Source organism: Podarcis muralis, chromosome 1 (assembly GCF_964188315.1).
Source record: "Podarcis muralis chromosome 1, rPodMur119.hap1.1, whole genome shotgun sequence".
Lineage (NCBI taxonomy): Eukaryota > Metazoa > Chordata > Lepidosauria > Squamata > Lacertidae > Podarcis > Podarcis muralis.
This window is the reverse complement of record NC_135655.1, coordinates 72,885,971-72,908,042: the sequence shown is the minus strand read 5'-3', so window position 1 is coordinate 72,908,042 and position 22,072 is coordinate 72,885,971. Positions and strand designations below refer to the sequence as shown.

Here is a 22,072-nt window from a genome sequence, read left to right as displayed (position 1 = left end):
ATAGGGACCGCTTTCTAGCGGGAAGGTAAATGGTGTTTCCGTGTGCGGCTCTGGCTCACCAGAGCAGCAATGTCACGCTGGCCACGTGACCCGGAAGTGTCTCCGGACAGCGCTGGCCCACGGCCTCTTGAGTGAGATGGGCGCACAACCCTAGAGTCTGTCAAGACTGGCCTGTACGGGCAGGGGTACCTTTACCTTTACCTAATATTGTTAATAATACTAGTTTTTAAACGCACAATTGCTGATCCTGTTTGGTGTTTTGTAGCACTGCCAGAATCATAATTCCCTAATGCTATGTGCTACCCCAATACTCTGCATCTTTCCACCCACTGAAATGAGCCCTCTTCCAAAATATGCCATTTCCAAGGGTATAACATTTTAAATGTATTATGTTGCTGAACAGTTTTATTTTGGGAGTAGCTTCAAGAGAATAAACAGCGCAGCAAACAAGCAAATGAGACCTATGCCAGGGTAAAGCTTTTCAGTAATTTGTGGCTTGAAGTTTAGTCTCTAAACCTCGGCAGGGTGTGCACAGACATAACACTTATCTCTCAGCCAAACTTATTTCACCCAACTGTTGTGAAGCTAAATGGCTACTCTGAATTCCTTGAAGAAAGGCTGGGATATAACTAATGAGAAACACCCCTGCTTCTAAGGAAGTGAACAAGATGGTGTCATTGGTTGCTGGATTCTAGAAAGTGGGCTATACATCTCCCTCTTCTTTATCAAATAGCCATGACTACAAAAGCTATTTTACCTCATCATCCATTTGTCCCTTAGGGAGAGCTCTAGCTTCCTTAGGCAGGATGGGAGTAGATATCGGGGTGCTATCTGACTCAGTTGATGAGGCACCTCTCCTTTGGGGGCCCTGCACAAAAAGATTCACATTCTTCAAACATTTCTGTTGCATTCCTTTTTGACAGGAACCCACTTGCCTATGCTATCAAAGCCATTCAGGAAGAGAAGGTAGACAAAATTCACAGATGTGTGGAGCATTGGAATGTAACAGATCCATTGATTTATTTGTTGGTTTTGTCTTGCACTTTCCTTCAAAGAGGTCTCAAGCAGCTGTCATGAGGAGAAACAATATCGCAGAATGGTGTGCTATCAAGTATCTGATAAGAACAAAGAATTCCACTGAAGTATTTAAACAGGAATCACACTGTTAGGCAGTACAAATGAAGTCAAAATATGCTTGCCTATGAGGCGGCCCCGTTTCTACACAGATTTTATTTCATGAGCAGATGGTACACAGAATGGAGCCTCTCTAGTTGATATCTTAATGGGTGCGTGTATGACAGGATGAGTGGTGGGGTTTTTTACCTTTCTTCCATCAGAAACACTTTCTAGTGTTTTCTCTTTGGATAATTCAGCATCCCTGCCACAACATCCCTGAGAATTTGTGGGCATGTTCTAGATACTGACATGGGGCACTGACCAAGTTTCAGCATTGCTGTGTATGAACTGAGCATACACCCTACAATACACATTCTGCTGGTTGCACATTGCAGGCCAAGACCAATTGCAGGGAGCAAACTCTCTACATATCATAATGGATCTTTCTCATTAAGGAATGCATGAGGTTTCTGAAAATAGTTTGAAAACCAGTGCCCTGAGATGTGCAGTGTAGGACTTTAGGCTTTGTGATCCCCAGTGACATTCTGTGCCAGTTGTTATCAAGAGCAGCCACAGTTACAACCAATCTCTTGACGCAACAAGCAATTTATGCTAGCAGTTCCTGATCCAACAAGTGCCAAGCAAGTTGAAGCCTGCACACCTGCACGTGAATGATGAACTCAGTTTGATGCATATCAGACTATAGAAGCCATTTAGTCGAAGGTTGCTTGATGATCTCATGCAACCTATATAGCTCCTTGGGTTTCGGCCAATTTAAACAATGGCCAGGATTTAGTAGTACAGCACGCGCGAGAGAAAGCTTGTAGAACCTCTCATGACATGATCCAGTTTATACTGGAAGGAGTATTCTAGCATCATACCCTTAAATCAGGCATGTCCAACTCCCAAGAGACTGCGATCTACTCCCACTGTATAAAATCTGGCAGTGATCTACCCATTGAGTTGACCAAAGTTGTTGAGCTTTTTTTGGGGGGGCATCGTTCAGGATCTCGTGATTGACCAGGGATGCCCCACGACTGACCAGTTGAACATGCCTGCCTTAAATCTGCTGATTGTATAAACCGACCATGAGTATGTAACTCTTGTACAGCCTTGTACTCTCTCTATTAAAAAAGCTGGAAATACCTGGAGGTGGACAAGTATAAACAAGGTCTCGTTCACAGCTTAAGATAACTGCCAGTGTCTTCATGTTAACCAGGGAGCCAAGGCAGTGCTTTTTGTTCCTGACCAAGAATCACCAAGCACTGCTGTGCAAAGATGATAGGGATGTTGCAGTACCCTGTATTTCCAGGATGCCATTTATCTGGCATTGCAGGTTTTCTTGCCAATTTTATTTTAAAACCAACAGCCAAAATATAACATTTATTAAGTCTGTTTTAAATGTCCAGGCACTTTAATTTCAGGGCTTCTCCTTAGAATACAGGCAGCCTCAGTGGTGGTCTCTGAATGTTGTTGAACTCCCACTTGCCCCCACAATCATGGCCAGTGGTCAGGGATAATAGGAGCTATAGTCCAACAACATTTGGAGAGCATCACCTTAGCTACAGCACTGCCTTAGGGGATCCCACTCCTCCGTATGTTTTTAAGGGTAGAGGCAGTGTCCAATAGTCGCTGTTCACACTAACTGATACTGTACTCCATTTACACATTGCTTAAGAAGCTCAGTCCAGCAGAATGCTCCTGCTGGAGAAAAATACTGGTGCCCTTTTCCACTTCCTCAAGGTTATCCTTTTAAGCTCCTCAAAAGGAGCAACAAAACTAAGGGGGGAAAGACATGGCATTTGTGGAGTCCCCATAGAGGAAATGAATTGAAACAGGTGTGTTCTTAGGCTTACAGTTCAGAAAGTAAATGTCAGAGACAGCACTCGGTTACCGAAGTTAAGCACATGTAAAAACTGCTTCTGTTGAGCAAAGCTAAGTGCATGTACTATCCATATTACAAACAGAATTCTCTCCATAGTTTTAACAGATGAATTGAGACATTGTGAGTTTGGCTTGAATGGCTTCTCACAAAAGATACAAGTCCAGCTAAAATTAAGGGGTTGAATCCAGAGTTCCATGGAGCCAAAGTCCAACCTGATGCTGCTACAGATGGTAGAGATGGAAAGGACACTGTCTCTGATCCCCCCTCCCCCTACGCACCTCTATTTCCCCCCAAAAAATCTTCTTAGGGACAGTTAGCAAATTGTTTATTGACTTGTATCACATAAAAATATTACAGAACCTTATTTAACTAACAAAACTTTTATTGACGTTTTAAACAAGGTGATATTAACCGTGCAATCCTATGCATGTTTACTCAGAAGTAAGTCTCATTGTGTTCAATGGGACTTAATCCCATGTGTGTATAGGATTGCAGCATTACTTTTTGTTCAGCACAATGTGGAAAGTTAAAGCCCAGTGAAAACGCATTTCCCCTCACAAAGGTTATCCAGCTGTATATTTTATTGCAGATGCAGATTGTCCAAGTTTTGTTCTTAGTTTGCAACTCCATTCTGAACCATTTGAAGATATTCTTTGTACAGTTTTTCTTGTGCTTCATAGAGTTTCTTTAGTTTCTTCGTTTGACCTTTGCTGAGTTCTTTGCCTTCTGTGTCATGAGTTGGAAATCCCTGGAAAACATTAATTCATTATCTTAGGACCATGTTATCTCAACGTTTTTGTTTCTTTCTGCTGTGGTAATGCAATAGCATTATCCCTTTTCACCAGTAATTAGGCATTATCAACAAGAAAAATAAAAACCTGGGTTCTTTGCTTATTTATTCAAGCCCAATAAACCACATATGTAACTCCAAAAGTTTCTGGAAAAAAGCAGTAACACATCAAGTTAGGAAATGATTTGGAAGAGTTTAAGGTTGAACCTCCTTATTAAGTATCAGGTAGTAGTCTTTCTGGATGTCAACATGTCTGTCTCCTCTAGGTGCAGGAGGTAGGGTTGTTAGGACTCACCTGCCTTATCACTATTTCCCTTTGCATGCACAGAAAACCATAGACATGCATCCTCATTGAAGAGGGGTGAAAAATGTGTCAAAGTTACAAATATGAAAAGGATCTAGAATTTGTGGCTGTAACAAAAGACTCACATGCTTTAATACGATGCAGAGTTATTTGGGAGTCCCATTGAATTCAGTAGAGTTTACTTCTGCATAAACGTGTATAGGTTGTACAGCTGGTGTAGTGTGGTGGTTGAGCTCTAGTTATGAACTCTCAGCCACTGTCTCCCTTCCCCTCCTCCCCAATATACAGTATAGGGGATAATAATACTGCCTTGCCTTACAGAGTGTTCTAAGGATTGCAGTTAGATAATGAACGTAAAGCACTTGGATCACTTAAAAGTGCTACACAAATGTTAATAAAATAATGCTTGTCTGTCTGTCTGTCTGTCTGTCTGTCTATCTATCTATCTATCTATCTATCTATCTATCTATCTATCTATCTATATTGTCCAGGATTGAACTAGCAGCTTTCCCCAGGATCCCTAAATACAATATTCAAGGAAGAAAAATCCCAGTAATGCTTACATTTTCATCAAATTTGGAATACTTGTCATGCTCCGATTTAAACATTTCTCCTGGTGGGATTTTCATTTTTGCCAATTTTACTGCCTGCAATATATTTAAAAAGTGTTACAGCTCTGGAATACATGAATATCACAGCCAGTATTAGCCTGCCTACATCAAAACAATTCCTGAAAACAAATTTAAGCTGACACTCTGATGCTCATCCTTCCTAAGACACAACCCGCCCCCGCAAAAGGGTGTCAGAAAAGCATATAAGTCTTTGGATTTAAAACTGGTTTGGGTCCTGAATACAAAAGTATCTTCAAAATCTGCTGAAACCCTATTTTCTCATACCATGTATCGCAAGATGTGAAAACAACCTGCAAAACAAATGCCCAATAAAGTTTTAAGAGACACTTGTTATTTTAGCTTTCTATTGGTAAGACATTCCCCTTTTAAAGAGATGCTGCTCTGTGCACTTGTGTTGAAGATAGAGCTTTTAAATATATTGAATTGGATCCAGATCCAAGCGGGAGGTGTGCTTACAAGACACTCCCATTGGTGGAAAGGGGTAGGGAGGAGCAATTCTAGTGATCCCTCCTCCTGCCTGCAGCTCCCTGTGCCCCTTGAAAAGCTGAGTTGGAGGGATCCTCCATAACACTATAGAAGGTCACAGAAGAACCATTCTAAATGCAGCCCAGCAATATGTTTATAGAAGAGAGGCCTAGCAAAACATGAACAATTTGCAGATGATCAAAGCATACGCCAGGAGCAAAAATAGGCTTTGTACACATGGTAGGGGTGGAGAGATTGGGATGGTGGTAGCAGAGAATATACAGCATGTTTGGGCTACCAGGCTGTGACTGAAGCGGATTCAGTTTTGCCTGTAGATAAAGCCACCCCACACAACTGAGAAGCCATTTCCTTGTGTTTGGCAGCAAAACCCAATGTTCTCTCCTGAAAGATTCCAACACAAAATGTTTGGAATAAATGATTATAAGCAGAGAGTTGGCTGGGCAGGTCTCTCCACATCTCACTCTCTGCAAATGTTATACTGTTGGTTCTGGAAAGAGGGTGTCTTTGGCAGCCTCTGCTAATTATATACTGTTGGATGCTGGAGCAGTTGAGTTCAGCTGGAAGTCCTCGAGTGTCATTCATGCTGTAGGTCTACCAAAGTACTCAATGGTTTGGGAACAGCTGCTGGGGCAAAAGGTGGTTCAGGGGTGTGTATGTGTTTGTAAGTATGTGCTGAGGGGCTGTGTGGATTAAGGTCTCTCTACCAATTCAGCTCTGCTTTGCAGCTCACATAACAGTAGGTGACATGAACGGAAGATAAAGCCTGAAACATGCCCTTTCTCGCCTGACATCAGTGCCATTAAAACCAGCCTTAAAAATGTATATTTAAAAAGTACAGTGGTACCTCTGGTTACGTACTTAATTCGTTCCGGAGGTTCATTCTTAACCTGAGACACCACTTTAGCTAATGGGGCCTCCCACTGCTGCCGCGCCGCCGCTGCGCGATTTCTGTTCTCATCCTGAAGCAAAGTTCTTAACCCGAGGTACTATTTCTGGGTTAGTGGAGTCTGTAACCTGAAGCGTATGTAACCCGAGCTACCACAGTATTTGGTTACTTTACCTCCTGTTCCTGTTTCTTTCTAGCTGCCTCTTCTTTCTTCCTTTTTTTCTCTTCTTCAATCTATGGAAGAAGAATTTGAAAAGCAACATTAGGATTTAAAAAATACAGAAGTAAATCACTGAGCATTTTATTAGCAAATCATCCACAGCTATGTTTTATACAATAGGATCCGAATCAAGCTGTTAGCTCTACAAAGTTCTATCCAGAACAACCAGTCTTTGACTTTTGAGGGAATTAAAATCACCAGCTCTGCATGTTCCTCATACATATGCACTTCCCAAGGTTCACCATAATGCAATAAAAATAGTATGTGTGCTAATGTAGTAATCTTAAGATTTATGTCGGAAGGTACTTGTTAGGTGGGTGGGGAGAATGGTGTCATTAATTTTATAGGAGTGCATCGCCACTGAAGGCTGCATCTATAAATGGGAAGTAACTTTTATTTTAGTTGCTTATAAATGACAGGATTTTTGTTCATTTTTCTCTCTGAAGATGGCACTTGTCAGCTACAATGAGTGAACATACCAAGAGAATCCTAGAGTTTTCTTATTCAGAAACTCTGATAAGCAAATGCCAGGAAAAATTGCAGAGCTTTTTAAAAGGAAAGAAAGGAGCTTGGAACACTGGCCATGTTAAAATCCTTTCGTCAGTTGATTGTGTGTTAATTACAGGAGTTTACCTGGTTTACAAATGCCAGGATTGCCACAGATTACAGGAGGGTCGGGGGGAGAGGTGACTGGCAAAGCGCCAGTAGGGCAGTGGAGCCAATATAGCTCTACAATCACTGCACCCACACCACCCGCCCACCACCTTGCCCCTCCCCCTAACCAGCTGTATCCCTATTGGGAAGCCAAGGGAGCAGTGCTGCCTCGCCCCATCAACTGCTACAGGAGGGCTTTGCATGGTTGGTGGGGTCTATAAAGCCCAAGATCCCCAGCAGAAGCTGTGCTTGTGGAAGGAGACTGATGCAGGCTATATTCCTCTGACCGTCCCAAATGACGTTAGACAAAAACTAGGCACATCTAGACAGGAACTAGTTCAAATAACGTATAACCTTTTTCTTCTCTTCTCTTTCTTTTAGTAAGGTGTCTCTGTCCACTAGCTTGACCACAGTTGGGAGTCCTACAATAAAAGCATTACAAGGAATAAATGATCATATATATTACTACTTTTAAGTATTTAGCCCAATGATACACACCAGGGATGGAAACGTGTGGCCCTCTAGATGTTGCTGAACTCCTCTGCAGCTATTTAAAATACATCGCACTGTTGAACATAAAAGGCAGAACTCACTTAATTGATGGACAACTCTTGGAAAGTTTGAGAAACTATGATTTCTTGCTATTATTTGATGTTGTGTCTATTTCACATCCAAATCATCACCGTATTTACTTGGAAGAAAATCCTACTGAAATGCCACTTCTACGTAAATGTGTCTAGCATTGCATCTTTTAAGAGTCTAAGGTGCTTGACAAACCTCATTCATTTTGTTACTGCGCCTCATTACTGTTAGTTGGAAACAGACACCAGGATGTAATAACTTGTCGAAAGCAAGACTGGAGCTCAGTTTGATTTCCAACTTAATTACCTTCATGATCTTCAAACCGAACTCCATGCTCGGGAAGGACATCATCTCGAAGAGAATCACATAGCTGCAGAACTTCAAACACTACAATTAAAAAGAATAAAATGAAACCATTAATATCAACGTCTGCAAAAATTCTTATCTTTTAGTAAGGTGGATGTTTTATGAGAAGGGAACACCACCTTTTATTATGTCATGGAGCAATGGGTTTGCTCTCCCCCTTTTGGATGAATGACATTTCCAATTCCACTATGCTATGGGGTGGGGGAGAACTCCACAGTTGCTATTCTTCTTCAGTCCTAAACACATGTGCTAGGGAGTAGGTCCTTGGAACACAGTGGGATTTAATAGCTAGCAGAAATACATATGGTTTTCTCCCCACCCTCAACTCTGTAGTCCTTGTCTCTGCTTTCCTCCCCTTCCTTCCTTTTCACTGAACCTCCATCTTGGAAAGCAGAAGTCAAAAGTCTCCTGGAGTGACATAGGATTATGTTATAAGTACTGCAACATAAGCTATCAACTCATGAAAAAAGGTTGAGATGAACTGGGGTATTAGCCAGTTCTTCCCCACTCCACCTAACAGGTAGAGATATCCATTTTGTTAAAACTATTAGCCTCTTATAGTGATTTAAAGTCTGCTTGCCCGCCTCCAAGCCTGCATATAGGTCTTTTAGAAGTGGGCGGGATGTTTTTAATTAATTATGTTTTCCTCTCTGTTTTAATGTATCTGTGTGAGGTGTTTTTTTTTGTCTGCCTGGTTTTAAGTCGTTTGGGTTGCCCTGGACAAGACAACGTGACTAACAAATTTAATAAATATCAGTAGTTCAATAAAAACTAGAGAGTTCAAGAAAAAAATAATAGACTCCTCTTTAAATACACGCTGAAATGTTTTGTGACGAACAGGTGAAGAAAAAGCTGAAAGTGCTCTGGAAGGAAGGTATTCTCTGCAGTTGCTCTGCATTGATGTCTCCCTGAGTTATAAATATTCACCAGCCTAAAACTATGAATAATTAAACTTTAGCAGCAAAGAGGAGAAAATTTCTTCTTGGCAGAGGAGAATGAGAGATGTGTGTATAAAAAACCCACATTATGTGGAGGGTGAGAATATTATCCAAGGTATTATATTTTCTGAAAAATTAATATTCTGGCATCAGGAATTACTTCAGGACTAATGTGTGCCAACAGTGTGTTTTCAGAGGGACATCAAAGACAGAAGGTTTTAGTGATAATCCATAGAAGAGCATGGGCCAAATCCTGATGAAAGGCATGCTCAAGTACAATCTGCTTCAGTACAGCAGTCTCCTTCCTCCAATTGCACAGCCACATACTTCTGAACCACAAGGGTTTTTCCACCCTCAAATGCTGCTGGTGGTGCAATGCAGAGGAGAGAGATATATCAAAACAAGTACCACCCCGTCTGCATGCACACTGTTCCTGCATGTACATAAATGCATTTGATTACTTATAACCAACACAACTATGAAGAAGATTATTAGATTTCTATAGGTGCACCAGTATGGAGGTCACCACTTTTGCTCCAGTGAGCCAACACAATTGTTTGGCGACTGAACTCATGATTTGAAGTTCCTTATTTTCAAAGGAAGGAGCTGAAAAGAAAACCCGACTGACATTCCTTGGCAAGGTTTCATTTGAGGGGGAAATTCTTTTCAATGTACAGCTATCAAATTATTTGAGGGGGGTAGTTTTCTTTCATTCACTGTGCGTTATCACTAGAACATCAAAAAAGCAAATCAGCTCCCTGCTAAGAATGGCCAGTGTTGCTCTCAGGGTTTCTGGTGTCTACTCTTCTTGTACCAGGGATAAAGGAAATTTTATTTGCTTGGCATTTTAATATCCCACAGTTAAGACCCTCTGCTTCATGATCAATGTTTGAGCGAGTACTTTGCTGAAACTCCAATTCTCTCTCTCTCTCTCTCTCTCAAGAAAGAAAGAAAGCTTTCCACATATAAATGAGGCGGCTCTGCAATGTCTGAAAATAAGAGGATAAGAAGGCACATTGCCTCAGCTCAGAGTTTTATAGGAAGTTGTAATGAATGCTGTTTAGGGTCCTTTGCCTTTTGATGAAGTTCACCTGCCCCTCAGTCTTATCCATGCATTGCTGCAGGAAGTGATGGACTCACACACCCCAAGTTTAAGTACTAGCTCCTAAGGCACTATCAGATATAACCACGGAATACACAGGTTTTCTTTTCCAGCTTCAAAAATATGCCTCCAGAGGAATATAACTGAGGGAAGACAACCCCTGACATACCACAGTAAGATTACTACTATGCAGTTAAGAGAAAATCTATGTATTTTTCAAAAGCAAAGCAAAGCACATACATTATGGGGATTTTTCTGTCAAAACACACGAGTTTTAATTGGTATATCCTATGGAATAATGTTAAGCAGCATTCTGAAAACTCACAATACAAATAAGGGCCATCATTTACTTTCATCTGGTAAGAACAGGGCAAACACATATATGTAAACACATTTGCATACATAGACATTCACACCAGGGATGGTCCAAGAAACTTTGCTATCTGAGGTGAAACAACAAATGGCACATTCTCCACCCTGACCCAAAGTCAAGATACAGAGGAAAGCTGTCTTTTTTTTTTTTTTGGCACCTAAGGCAGAAAATCCAACAAGCGCCTGCTCCATCCTGGCAGTAAAATACGATAATAATAAATAAATGATTTGCTGCCCTTTCATGACTTGCACAATTAGCTGCCTCAATCTGGTTAATGGCAGAGCTGGCCCAGACTCATACGCAAAATAAAACACAAGGCAAATGCAGGCAGACACCTCCCTAGTTTTTGGCTGTAAGAGTTTTGAAGAGTACATGCGTCTATGTGCCCACACCCATATCGAGCATGCAGATGAACAAGTGTGAGGAAGAAAACAAAGCACTACGGTACAAATAAAAATGACATTTCGTAAGACAATTGCACATTTGTGGAGATTTCTATTTGTAAAAAAAAACACAGAGTTAACGTCACCTTTCTTTTCTCGGGCAATTTGCCGCACACCTTCTCTGAACTCGGACAAAACCTGTAGGTATGGCATCACTGTAGATTCAAGCTGCAGAATGAAACATTTTGTCCATTAGTTGAGAGTCAACCCCTTTCTTTCTGGTTTCCTCTGAAAATACTGCTAGGAAGCATAGGAACATCGGGAGCTATTCAGTATAGCACTAAGCAGATTGCTCCATCAGCACAACCATTTCTGCTTGCCTGATGGAGCTATCTGCCCTCCACCGCCCTGTGTGCTGTTCTGGGGGTTCTCCTGACCACCCCCAAGAATCAATTTGGCTGGGGTGGGAGAGAGGAGAAGAAACAAAGTCCTTACACTTCTGCTGGCAGGGCTCGTTGGTTGAATGCCGCCTATAAGACGCTATCTTCTACCATGTCGGATCACTGACCAATCCCAGCTCAGTATCGACTACTCTGACCGGCAGCGGCTGTCTAGGGTTTCTGGCAGTAGTTCCTCCCAGTCCTATATCTAGATATGACCTTCGCAAGCAAAGCTTTGGCTCGACAACTGAACTCTGGGCCTTCCTTGCTATGCTCTCACATACAAATATAATTCTTCTCTCTTACCTAAATGCAATTCGAGTAATTCTGTGATTCAGTTTTACTGCAGAATTTTATATTCGTACGAGCAAAAAAAGTGGCTTTGCTTCAGCATGTAATCCAATCTTTCTGAAAGCCATGAGCAGAGTTGAGATTGCCACTGTAAAATTTCCCTACAACTTACATTTAAGTTTTGGGCACTTCCTCCAACTGGGAATCCAATAGCCTCATCGCTTTCTATAGCACCGAACACCTATGCGAGTGAAACACAAAACAAACTGAAAAAACACGCAGCAGCAGATACTTTAACACTGACAGAAAATCCAGCCCCAAAGGCTGTGAACAAAACTTTGCTGGGCAAATGAGTTTCCTGGACACTGTCTGCACTGGTTTGGAGCGGCAATTAAGACATTATTTCCAAGAGTAAACACTGCTCATAGCATGGCCTCCTGGAAGTACAGTGGACTGCAATATTTCTATGATCTTTGCATAGCAGTGCTTGATGACCATTTATCTATGTCCAGGAAACAGCAAAACTTTGCAAACAATTCAAGTACTACCACCCTTTATACTGATATAATCCTTCTTTCAAAAGTGCTACATTTTTGTCACAATTATTTCCTTGTGGCAGGGGAATCCCTCCAGAGGTTGCTGGGCTGCAACCACAAACATCTCCAGCTTGGCTCATGGTCAGGAATGACTGGAGTCTTATCTAAACAGTGAAAAGGCTGACACATTCACACACAGTTACAACACACACGCAGCAGTTTCAAAGGTTTTGTGAAAATCCCATACCTTGAACATCTGTGTAAGATAGAGACTTATATTTTCCAGCAGCATTCTATTTGGCATTTGCCTCGCAGTCTTCTTTGCAGCAATGTAGGAATTACACTGACTGACCAGCGATCGCACTTCTTCCAAGACTGTGCGTGTATCAATGTTGTCACACAAGGCTTCATGGACTGCTAGCTTCTTGTCATAAAAACTAGCCAAGGAGGGCAGGGAAACAAAGAAGGACCAACATGTCATTTGTGTCATCCTTAATGGTTTTCAGCCAAAGATTCCAGTATTCCATGGAAAAGAAAGCCAAAAGCATTCCAGTACTTTGCTTGCTAGGGTAAAACCTGAACGGGCAGATTGTGGGAGAGAAAAGCCCTACCACATACTTGGTGGCAACATTCAGATGTCATGATAAACGATGGTTTACCATGATGAAAACAAGCCAACCCTACCTCCAGGCTTGTACACTCCTCCTGCCATATCTAAACTCAGGTTCAAGTGGCACAAGTCAGGAAATTGCATATTTACATGCTTTAGCAGCAGTTAGAAATTGAGCAAGAAATACAAGAAGTGGTCAGTATCTCACTAGACTCCCACATACACCATTTCTGTCTTGCATTTCAGAGTACATACTGAAAAAAGACACAGATCTTGAAACCAGCTTTGGAAGGAGAGAAAATAATCAAACAACTTGCCAGGTAAATGAAGGGTAAGAAATATGAAGAGCGTTATGGACTGAAGCATGGAAAATTACAAAAGAGAGAAAAAGTTATCAGAGAAGAAAAACACGAGAAAAGCAAATCCATGAAGAGAATATGATATAATGGTGCTAAAAAACAGAAAACATTTGCATTACAGAGACAGCATGTTATTTTAACAATCCTGTCAATCAAATCCGTAAATGTAGCACTCTTCTGACTCCTCTGATGAATTACAATAAGTACTATAAGATTTATTAGTGGCATTCAGAAATCATGACAGGTACAAGCCTGGGGCTTGTGTACTTCCTCCCTCTGATGTGGCAATCAGAAGTTCAGAAGCTTTTGCTTCTGTTTCTGATTAACTGCAGTGTGTCATGTTGTCAAAACCAGACAAACTGTGGTCAACTATGGCTTGCGTCAAACCAACCAACTTTACATCATGAGTTAAGAAAGTTGGATTGTTTCAATCAATCATAATTAGTTGAACCACAGTTTAAGGTTTGGATGCAGGGCTATGGTGTGGTTAATCAAAACCAGATGCAAAAGAAAGTCTGCATAAAGTCTGAGGTTCCCTGTGGGTTGTTTTCACAATTAACCATAGTTTACCTTGACATCCTAATACAGCCATTTAAAGCACCAGGATTAACAAAGCAGTTAGGTGTTTGAATAGAAAACGTAATCCACAAGCCAGTAAGTCAAGTCTAATGAGACTGAGTACATTCTGAGAAGTTTGGTTTTCAGGTATTATTTTAAAGCAACCATTTCTAATCCCTGAGGTGATGAAAACAAAAATAAGAAATGTGTGGTCAGTGCATAATAAATTGCAGAAGCCAAGAAAGGGTAGAGGAAATTCCCAGTTTCAGGGTTCTGCCTTTAATAGCCCCCAGTGCTCTATTTACTCATGCATGACAGAATAAAGTATGCAAAACAAATACATTGATAAAAAGTTGTTTCATGTTCCTAATTTATGAAGGTTTCAGAATTTAGCTTTTGGGATGCAGTGTGTGTGTGTGTGTGTGTGTGTGTGTGTGTGTGTGTAGTAAAAATAAGCAAGGAAACACATCTATGTGAAGAACTAAGAAAAATAGTAAGAAAGCACGTGAAAGGATCTAGGATCTGCAACACAAGCAGTCTGATTGCTATGTGAATTAACAAGTAACTGAGATCCAGGGGGAAATGTTGTAGAAATGCAAGATTATCAGGAACTTGCTTGCACCAAAAGGAAATGCCAGTTTGAAAAATGGGATCCATTACCATGAATATACAAATGTCTATTCATGAAGAAAGGAGGGGGAAAACAGGTTTCTCACTCACCTTTTATTCAGCTCTATTTCCTGGTTTTCCCATTTTTCAAACTGGTCTGTCACATCGGCGGGGGCCCGAAGGATGTCCTTCACATTTAAAAAGAACTCCTAAAAGGGGGAGGGAAAGAGCCCACAATCTGAAGTCTTCCTGTTGCAAAGTATACTGTCCAGTTAGCTATTTCAATACTCATATCAGACTCACTTTCAGCCAAGAACAAGATATACCCTGCATCTGCCAAGAAAAGCAACTTTTCTATTACCTGCTGTCAAGCTGATTTTTGTCTATGCTGTTACTTAGCATAATGTGATATGACACATTAACAAAAAAGCTAATGGTGTTTGCAATTAACGAAATTCAAGACCCTTCATCAAATCTCAGGCAAAAACAGGATAATGATGACCTACATCCTACTCCCCCTCCCACGCCACTGCCCATTACAGTCTAAGGATACCTTTCCAAGAGAGAGCTTTTATTTAACTTCCTACTACTACTAGAAGAAGAAGAAGAAGAAGAAGAAGAAGAAGAAGAAGAGGAGGAGTTTGGATTTGATATCCCGCCTTTCACTCTCTTTAAGGGGTCTCAAAGCAGCTAACATTCTCCTTTCCCTTCCTCCCCCACAACAAACACTCTGTGAGGTGAGTGGGGCTGAGAGACTTCAAATAAGTGTGACTGGCCCAAGGTCACCCAGCAGCTGCAGGTGGAGGAGCGGAGACGCGAACCCGGTTCCCCAGATTACGAGACTACTGCTCTTAACCACTACACCACACTGACTACCAAGTTTCCTGTTGGTTACTATTGTTTTACCACAATATATATATGCAAATATAGGATATATTAAGCACATAGAACAGATTAGGTTGACCAAGTTGTTTTGAGCAGATTTGGGGATAAGAGAATTGGTGAATGGATACAGGAGCTTTTAAAAATGGTTTGCAAAGCCTAGATTTGGGGTGCAGATCTGGTAAGAGATTAATAAAACGACAGGCCAACCTGCTAAAACTGAGCACATATATTATACATATATAGTCTGCAAAAGAAAACCCCTGGTACATCACATTATTACAACCAAAAATTTGTACAGCAGAAAAACATGAAGAGGGGAAGTGAACTTACATTCATGAATTTCTCATACTGAATAGCGGACTCCATGGTGTTGTTGGAATAGTCTAGAGTATCCTTCCAGGAATGCATAAGAAAAGCCAGCCGTAATTGCCGAGCTGTTGAGAGTTTTAAAAAGAAAATGGAAAAGTGTAGGAGGATATGGGACTACAGCAGAAACCACGGTGCCAAAGACAATAGAAATTTTCATAAATGAAAAAAAATCAGTCAGATTAATCATTAGCTGGTTTCAAAAATGATTTAAAAAAATAAAACAATGGAAAGTGTTCCTTGCATATATATATATATATATTTCTCTCTTACCTGTGTGCTTTTTAAGTGCATCTTTTATTGTAATAAAGTTTTTCAAAGATTTGGACATTTTACAACCAGCAATTGTCAGGTGCCCAGTGTGGAGGAAATAGCGAACCCAGTGATCGTTTTCAAAGTATGCCTAAAAACACATGGGGGAGGATCATATAATACAGATATCTATTAGATTACAGCTGTATGGGGAGAGAGAAAAAAACAATGCTTCAATCTCCCATTTACACCCCCCCACTCCCCCAACACACTTCTCTCTTCAGTTTGAAACATGATACCACTGTAGGATGAATTATCTACCATTATACATATTATTGATTGAATTATGGACTCCTAACATCAGTATTTTCCAAATTCTGGATACCTTGGCCCCTTTTTTTTTGGTGTGGATAAAAACTGAAGGCAAAGTGGAGGCACATTTCACTTGGCAGTCAAAAATCTATAAATATTCTTTCTGAAACAGCAGAGGCTTGGAAGTATTTAAGAGGCTGCAGAGTGAATTTCACCCTTGACCTTATGAGATTGATGGGCACTATATGTATGTGTTTTGCAGTAGTTGTGCTTCCATATTTATTATTATTTTCCTCAAGCAGCTCTCAGAGAAATAGGCTGGGACCTTCCCTGTGACTGCAAAATAGCCCAGTTAATAGGCCTCTCATTGCCCCCTCCCCCTTTCCCAGGGTCAGAACTGTGCTGGAGAGTGGAGAAGGGGCCAATGCATCACTGAACCTCCCCACTCTGATGGACACAGAGCGATGGATGCATCAAACAGACAGGCTTCATTTCTCATGGTGTTCCAGCTTGCCTCAGAGCAGGCAAGTGCTCCTGACTCTAGTAATCGCTGCTTCAAACTGCAACAACACTTTTTCTTAACCTTGGGGGTTAAAAGAAGGTAGCCTATGCCCAGCAACTGCAACTTCAGCCAAGCCACAAGATTGCACCACTGGAGTGAGGAAACTAGTTTCAACACCACGTCCCAATCTGAAGATCACATAAAGGTATGTAAGTTCCTAAGTACACACAAAGCACTCCTTTCGCTGCCCCTGATACCACAACAAAGGACCTTCCCATTCTCTTCAGAGAAGGTGGCAGCAAATCTATATGGATGAAGAAAGGAGATGCGGTTTGGAAGCGATAAGCACTTCAGACAATAGGATAAACCTCATAAAGAGAACGCTAATTTAACTAAGTAGGTAGCTGGGGAAGGTGCCGTTCTGTCACTACTGAGGGAGGGAGCCTCTAGAATCCAAAACCTTTGACAGAGCAACACCTTCAAGAAGTTATTTTTATATGCAGTGACAGCAGCAAGAATATTGATGGCCCAGAAATGGAAACAGGAGAAATTACCTACGACAGAAGAATGGAGAACTAAAATGATGGATTATGCAGAACTGGACAGAATGACAGGAAGGATCCGGAATCGACGAGATCAAAGATTTACAGAAGATTGGGAAAAGTTTATCCAATATATGCAAAAACTGAATGATAATAAGATTACGTTTGTAAGCTTTAAGGAAGCTCTGTGAGGGGAAAGGGTTAAAAGGGCAGAAATGTGTAAAAAGTAACAATAGGAAGGAATGGCAGACAAATTGAGGAAGTCAAAAAAGAGAAGTAAGATGTAATTAAGATGTATGGAATGTATAAATTTGTTTTTGTATTTGAAAACTAATAAAAATATAATATATAAAAAAAAGACAGAGCAACACCTTCAGATCCTGTATTATGTTTCTGCCATTGTGACCCAGAGACAAAGCCCCTGGGTCTCTTTTCCTAGTGACAGTTGCCTTACAAATGGGGCTCTCTTTGTGGCAGTTGCTACTCACTGCCACTGCCTCCCAAAGTTAAGACACCATAATGTCAATTATAATTCTATTTTTTGAATCAAAAAGGAATGATGGAAGTTGTTATCCAAAACATATGGAGGGCACCATGCTGCCTATTCCTGCGATATACCAGGATTTGCACTTGCCTTCTAGCCCAGAATTAGAAACCTACACCCAAGTTTGGTTTCAATTGCAAACACAAACCATAGTTTGTAAGTCTTGGTGCAATGGCAAACTATTCTTTGCCTGACTAGGAAGGGAAGCACTGCGTGAGATGAATGTATAAAAGATCTGGACCTGACAAGCTAGGGAAAGAAGTAGTTTGTGCATGAGGAGAGGAGGAAATGCATGACCCCTAGGCTCAGACCCAATGATTACAACTTATTTGGCTGCTGCACCCAACCCATTCAAACATCACACCAAGCCATAGTGCAGGAAGCTTCTGAATTGCCAGGATGTCTGAATTGCAAAATAAAACAGTAGGAACGCCTGAATTTAAAAAGCACTATTGTCTGATATTTACAAGTAGAACTTAAGATAATTTTAAAGTCTAGTATCACTTAAAGCCAACAGTAGCATTGTTTTTATTTTCAGTCTGCTTATGTGAACATTTGATAATATTTTCTCCTTTGACAGCCAACAGAGCCTACTTAACTGAATTATTACTTCTGTGCTCTCTGAAGTATTAGTTGGGAAACATCCAACTCACAGCCAAGTGAACCTGAGAACTCTCTAGCAGGTATCAGAGCATGTTAAGAATTGGAACATGGGAGCACCTGCCTCAGATTGTGCCAACTCATTGTCATGATGAGGAAACCGAAGATCAAAGCCTCCTCCATGTATGTCCATAGAATCTCCTAGAATGGACCCGGCCATTGCAGAACATTCAATATGCCATCCCGGGCGGCCCTGTTTTGAAAAAAAGTAGGTTATTAATGATGTTCAGGAAAGTTCTCCCCAGTTAATGAGCCCATTAATGTTCATTAACTGGATTTAATAGTAGATATTTTAATGCAGAACTTCTATCTTGCAGCTTGAACTTAGTTCTGCATACTCTGCTGTTGGAGCACTTCGGTTAAGGCAATCTTTGCACTGAAGCAATAATCTGGCTTTACAAGGTCAGAGTGCACAAGAAATAGTCAAGCAAAAGCTACACCCTAAAAACAACTGACAGAATATCAGTGCATGGCAAAATTCAATTCAAGATCTTAAAATCACCACTGAGGGAAATTAAATAGTTTTAAAAGAAATTTTTCAGTATTACTTTGTAGCCAACACATCACATTCTCACCTATGTTTTCCTTTCACAATTTTTATCCCCCAGGAGAGTTTCCTAAACTGACTAAATTTAATTGAAAGTAGAGACTCTTGATAAAACCATGAAATTTACTTTTTAGTTTTTGTGTGCATGCAAGTGTGTATGTATTAGCCTCAATTGTGGTATCCCATCAGATATACAGGCATGGGGGGATGCACCCTCTTTAAATTCTCTGGTTTTACATATGAAGACATAATAAACAATCACCTGTTCCTTAGCAGGTCTTAAAATTAGGTAAATTCAGCTTCAGATGAACAACACCACATGATATATTACTTAGCAATGGGTAAAACATCAACTGAAATATGTTTGGTTTTGGGCACCATATTTCAACAAAAAAATAAGTCAGCAGAAGGACAGCACAGCTATGAAAAAGGGGCAAGGACAATAAGCCAGGGGTTCAGGCTAAAAACAAAGTAGGAGGAGTTTTCACTATGAAAATTATTGGATTACAGGAGAAAAATAATACAATATGTTGAAAAGCACATTTCAGTGGGAATTTCTACAAGGGAATAATCGATACCCCTGCCAACTATTATTTAAATTTTAGAATCCTATCAGTGTCAATGATTTGATTAGATGCAGAACATTATTAAGAATCAAGACGCCCCAGGCCATAATGCTTTGGCAGGACATTTAAGTTATGTGTCCTTTATGATGTCAGCCTGCATCTTAAGATATGACCTGTATCCCCATGATTTAAAAAAGTAGCGGCAGGAGATGTCTTAAGCCTGGGCTACATGTTATGGAATATACTTACTTTTAGTCTCCATATAAAACTGTGTATAAAGAGCACAAAACAAAAAAAATTCCTTCCAGTAGCACCTTAAAGACCAACTAAGTTAGTTCTTGGTATGAGCTTTCGTGTGCATGGACACTTCTTCAGATACACAGTGTGTATCTGAAGAATACCAAGAACTAACTTAGTTGGTCTTTAAGGTGCTACTGGAAGGAATTTTTTTGTTTTGACTATGGCAGACCAACACGGCTACCTATCTGTATAAAGAGCACAGTTATAGTTGATTGGATGCAAAGAGCCTGCTGCATAATCCCCCCCATCCTGGTCTACAGCCAAAACTTATCCCATAAAAACTGGTTGCAGACAACTGGGGACATAGGGCACTAAAGACAAAGGGGGGGGGGAAACACCCCCTCCTTCCATGGGAGCACAAGCATTTTCCAACCATGCAGCTGGATTGTTTGATCCAAGTCACAGTCCTTACTTTTCCCCAAGGAGAGTCCCATGAAGGCTCGCCTGGTTTGGAGGATTTCCACAAAGCAAAGTCATTTGGAGAATGCTTCTCACTTAAACGATCCACTGAGATACTCAGGTCACCTGTGGAGAACAAGAGGAAGAACATTTGTAACCTTCAGAAAGGAATCTTAAAATTGTATTTGTGTATGCACTGGAAAGCCCCTGACTGACAGTAATATTACCTTCACCCTCTTGAAGTGCTTTTTGATCACCTACAGCTTCAGGAACCAACTTGGCATAGGAGTGTTTCTCAGATGCATCAAATTTCATGGTATCAAAATAGACAGAGCCATTGGACACATAACTAGAAGACAAAAAGCACAATTGTACCAAGTGTTCTAGAGTTTCAGATACTTTCCTACTATTGGGTGGAATGCAACTTGTCCTCCTTTCACTGTTGCTCCAGCATGAGGTATGTGGTGATCAAGGAGAACTGGGTGCGATTTTTGCTAAAGCCTCTCAATGAAGCCCTCATTGTTCCTGAAAATCTGTTTTGAAGTGCTCCCCAACCCTCTAGAACAGATTTTCTGGAGGAGGTGGGGCCTGCAAAGAGGAGGGTGAAATTGGCACACACACACAAAAGTGCCCCACCTTATCTATTAGTGGATACATTTCACTAATGTTGGCTAGGAACTACTGTATTTAAAGGTGAATTTCTTCCGCTGCTTTCCATGATGGGCAAGTTCGATGGGATTTACTCCAAGTTTGCTGGATGGGAGACTACTAATGATTTTGGAAGCTCTAGCAACACAAAACATGTAGAAACAGCATCTTTGAGACGGCCAATAAATAAAATAGCTTTCTATTAGGCCGCCCATCATATGGCCTTGTTGTGCCTTAAGGTCTGATGGCAAATGTTTAATTAGAGCAGAATTTGGGCTGCTTACATGTGAAGCACACATATAGCTGCATGTGATGATTTTCTTTTGATTTACATAACACGTAAAATGTAAGAAGAATTTATACACACCCATATCCGTTATCTACAATCCTTTGGACAAAGTCCACAATTTCTGGTACATATTCACTAACACGTGTTAAGACATCTGGAGGTAATACCTAGAAGCAAGCAAACAAAATAATATATATTCTCTGTTTCACAACCCTTCTTGTACCAGACTCTCGCAACAGCTTTGCTTTGCAATTAGTTCTATATTTGTATATAGAAAACTAGGCAAGTGGCAAAATTAACAGGGACTTGTTGAAGAGAGTATTGCTGTATGCTCCTGAGATTTATCTTATGCCCAGTAAGACCAGGGCTTTAAGTGTAGTGGCACCTTCCCTTTGGGTTGCACTTCCAATGAACATTACAGTATAGGCGTTCAGGGGCCTGCTTCAATTCATGGGCAGATTTCAACTGAGTCCTATCAGTGGAAGCCATGAGCAATAATGTCTGCTTACACAATGGGGCTTTCCCTCATTCTCCTGCTCTTGTGCGCTCCACTCCCTTTATGGTACAATGTACTTATGCTTATATTTTGAAATATAACTCACTTGGAAACCTTTCTAGGTAACCAGCAACTAATAAGTCCTATTACTATTATAAGCAAATTAAATAAACAGGCACACACACTGATGGGCAGAAACTGAACATAGAAGCCCAGCATTTCTAGGCATCTGCTCTAATTAACCATACTGAAAGCATATCTGCAGTTTCCAAGAGCTCAAGATGAAACAATAATCTGTAAGGTTAGAAAGGCATGATCATTGCTCTAACTGCTGATGAAAGGAAAATCAGTCTTGATTTGTGTCTTGGCATGATTCCAGCTTCCTAGGTATAAAGAACAATTTTATGTACCTTGAAACACAGTGCTAGGGAGAGCCCTAACCAGACTGCCAGCAAAAGGTGTTAGTGTCCATCTTGATAAATCAATATATATCAAAATGTGTCCATGGAACAGTACTGTGAAGCCATTAATTATAAACAAGCTTTATAAGTTTGCTTTCTAGGCCTTCCAAGAGAGGGAAGCTATAATAAATAAGTACCATCAACACTAAATTTCCATGTGCTTTTACATTTTGCTGAATCAAT

At 40.7% G+C, this 22,072-nt stretch overlaps 1 protein-coding gene across 2 annotated transcripts in view; it reads right to left on the bottom strand.

Annotated features, from left to right (window-relative positions):
* Positions 1-3,309: 3,309 nt before the first annotated feature.
* The window catches only part of CARS1 (cysteinyl-tRNA synthetase 1), a 33,494-nt gene continuing 14,731 nt past the window's right edge, over positions 3,310-22,072 (bottom strand). For both annotated transcript variants that reach the window (XM_028733428.2, XM_028733418.2), the window contains 15 exons: positions 21,011-21,099; positions 20,223-20,344; positions 20,009-20,121; positions 18,248-18,376; positions 15,645-15,774; positions 15,336-15,439; positions 14,232-14,329; positions 12,232-12,421; positions 11,621-11,689; positions 10,864-10,945; positions 7,862-7,942; positions 7,328-7,395; positions 6,274-6,333; positions 4,659-4,742; positions 3,310-3,749 (listed from right to left, as the gene is read on the bottom strand). In XM_028733428.2, the coding sequence (XP_028589261.2) occupies positions 3,615-3,749; positions 4,659-4,742; positions 6,274-6,333; positions 7,328-7,395; positions 7,862-7,942; positions 10,864-10,945; positions 11,621-11,689; positions 12,232-12,421; positions 14,232-14,329; positions 15,336-15,439; positions 15,645-15,774; positions 18,248-18,376; positions 20,009-20,121; positions 20,223-20,344; positions 21,011-21,099 (1,554 nt within the window). In that variant the 3' untranslated portion in view covers positions 3,310-3,614. The remainder of the gene's footprint in view (positions 3,750-4,658; positions 4,743-6,273; positions 6,334-7,327; positions 7,396-7,861; positions 7,943-10,863; positions 10,946-11,620; positions 11,690-12,231; positions 12,422-14,231; positions 14,330-15,335; positions 15,440-15,644; positions 15,775-18,247; positions 18,377-20,008; positions 20,122-20,222; positions 20,345-21,010; positions 21,100-22,072) is intronic.